At 27.4% G+C, this 846-nt stretch overlaps 1 protein-coding gene across 1 annotated transcript; it reads left to right on the top strand.

Annotated features, from left to right (window-relative positions):
* Positions 1-57: 57 nt before the first annotated feature.
* NAEGRDRAFT_77061 (uncharacterized protein) lies at positions 58-372 on the top strand (the record flags this gene model as incomplete). The annotated part of the gene is made up of 1 exon (XM_002667983.1): positions 58-372. The coding sequence occupies one exon, from the start codon at positions 58-60 to the stop codon at positions 370-372; it is 315 nt and encodes a 104-aa protein (XP_002668029.1).
* Positions 373-846: the final 474 nt, after the last annotated feature.

Below are 846 nucleotides of genomic sequence, written 5' to 3'. Positions count from 1 at the left end.
TTATCAAAGAAAGCTGTTAAAGCTATCAAGACAGATAATGAACAAAACGATTATACTATGTCAGAAACTTCATTACTTTTACAAGAATTAACAGATATTCTTTCAGATAGAGAAGAAAGAGATGCTTTAAAAAGAAAAGTTGAGCTAGAAGAAGGTTTTTATGAGTATTGTATGCAATTTTATCAAAAGATTATTACAGAAAATAAGAAAAAGATGGAATTGTTAGAAAATCAATTCGGTGAAATAGAGGCATTATCTATTGAAGTATCTTCCTATATCACTAAAAGACGAGAGAAACTAGAAATACAAGATAAAATAGAACACGCTGCTATCAAAGAAGAATTGAAAAAGCTTTTTGCAGAAGAAAAATAAACTATTTTCATGACTTTACATTTATTTACATTTATTTACATTTATTTACGTTTATTTACATTTATTTACGTTTATTTATATCAAATAATTACAAATAGTAATGTCTTTTTAAGTTTATTTACGTTGTTACATTGCAAATTAATAAAAACAAGATTGAGAACAAGTAATTATACTAATGGGTATTAAAGCTCAGGGACTGTTTCACCTTTAAGGTGATTCAGCCTTGAGACCTGCTTTAATGGATATAAATCTTTATTAGCAGGTCCCGAGATTAATAAATATGGCTCTTATAAAAAAACTTATCAATAGTATTAGTAAAGATAAGAAAAAAATTAGGAGATGCGAGTAGGAGGCATAAACTAAATTGAAATTAAAATAAAAAAGATATCATTCGATGATATCTGAAACCTCACTTCAACGAACACTTACCAAGAATCATTGAGAGCGTAAAAAAGGTTGAATAAGGGTGGGACT

Source organism: Naegleria gruberi, assembly GCF_000004985.1.
Source record: "Naegleria gruberi genomic scaffold NAEGRscaffold_1050, whole genome shotgun sequence".
In the NCBI taxonomy this organism is placed as follows: domain Eukaryota; phylum Heterolobosea; class Eutetramitea; order Acrasida; family Naegleriidae; genus Naegleria; species Naegleria gruberi.
The sequence above is the reverse complement of the archived record's forward strand: the minus strand, read 5'-3'. Positions and strand labels throughout refer to the sequence as shown.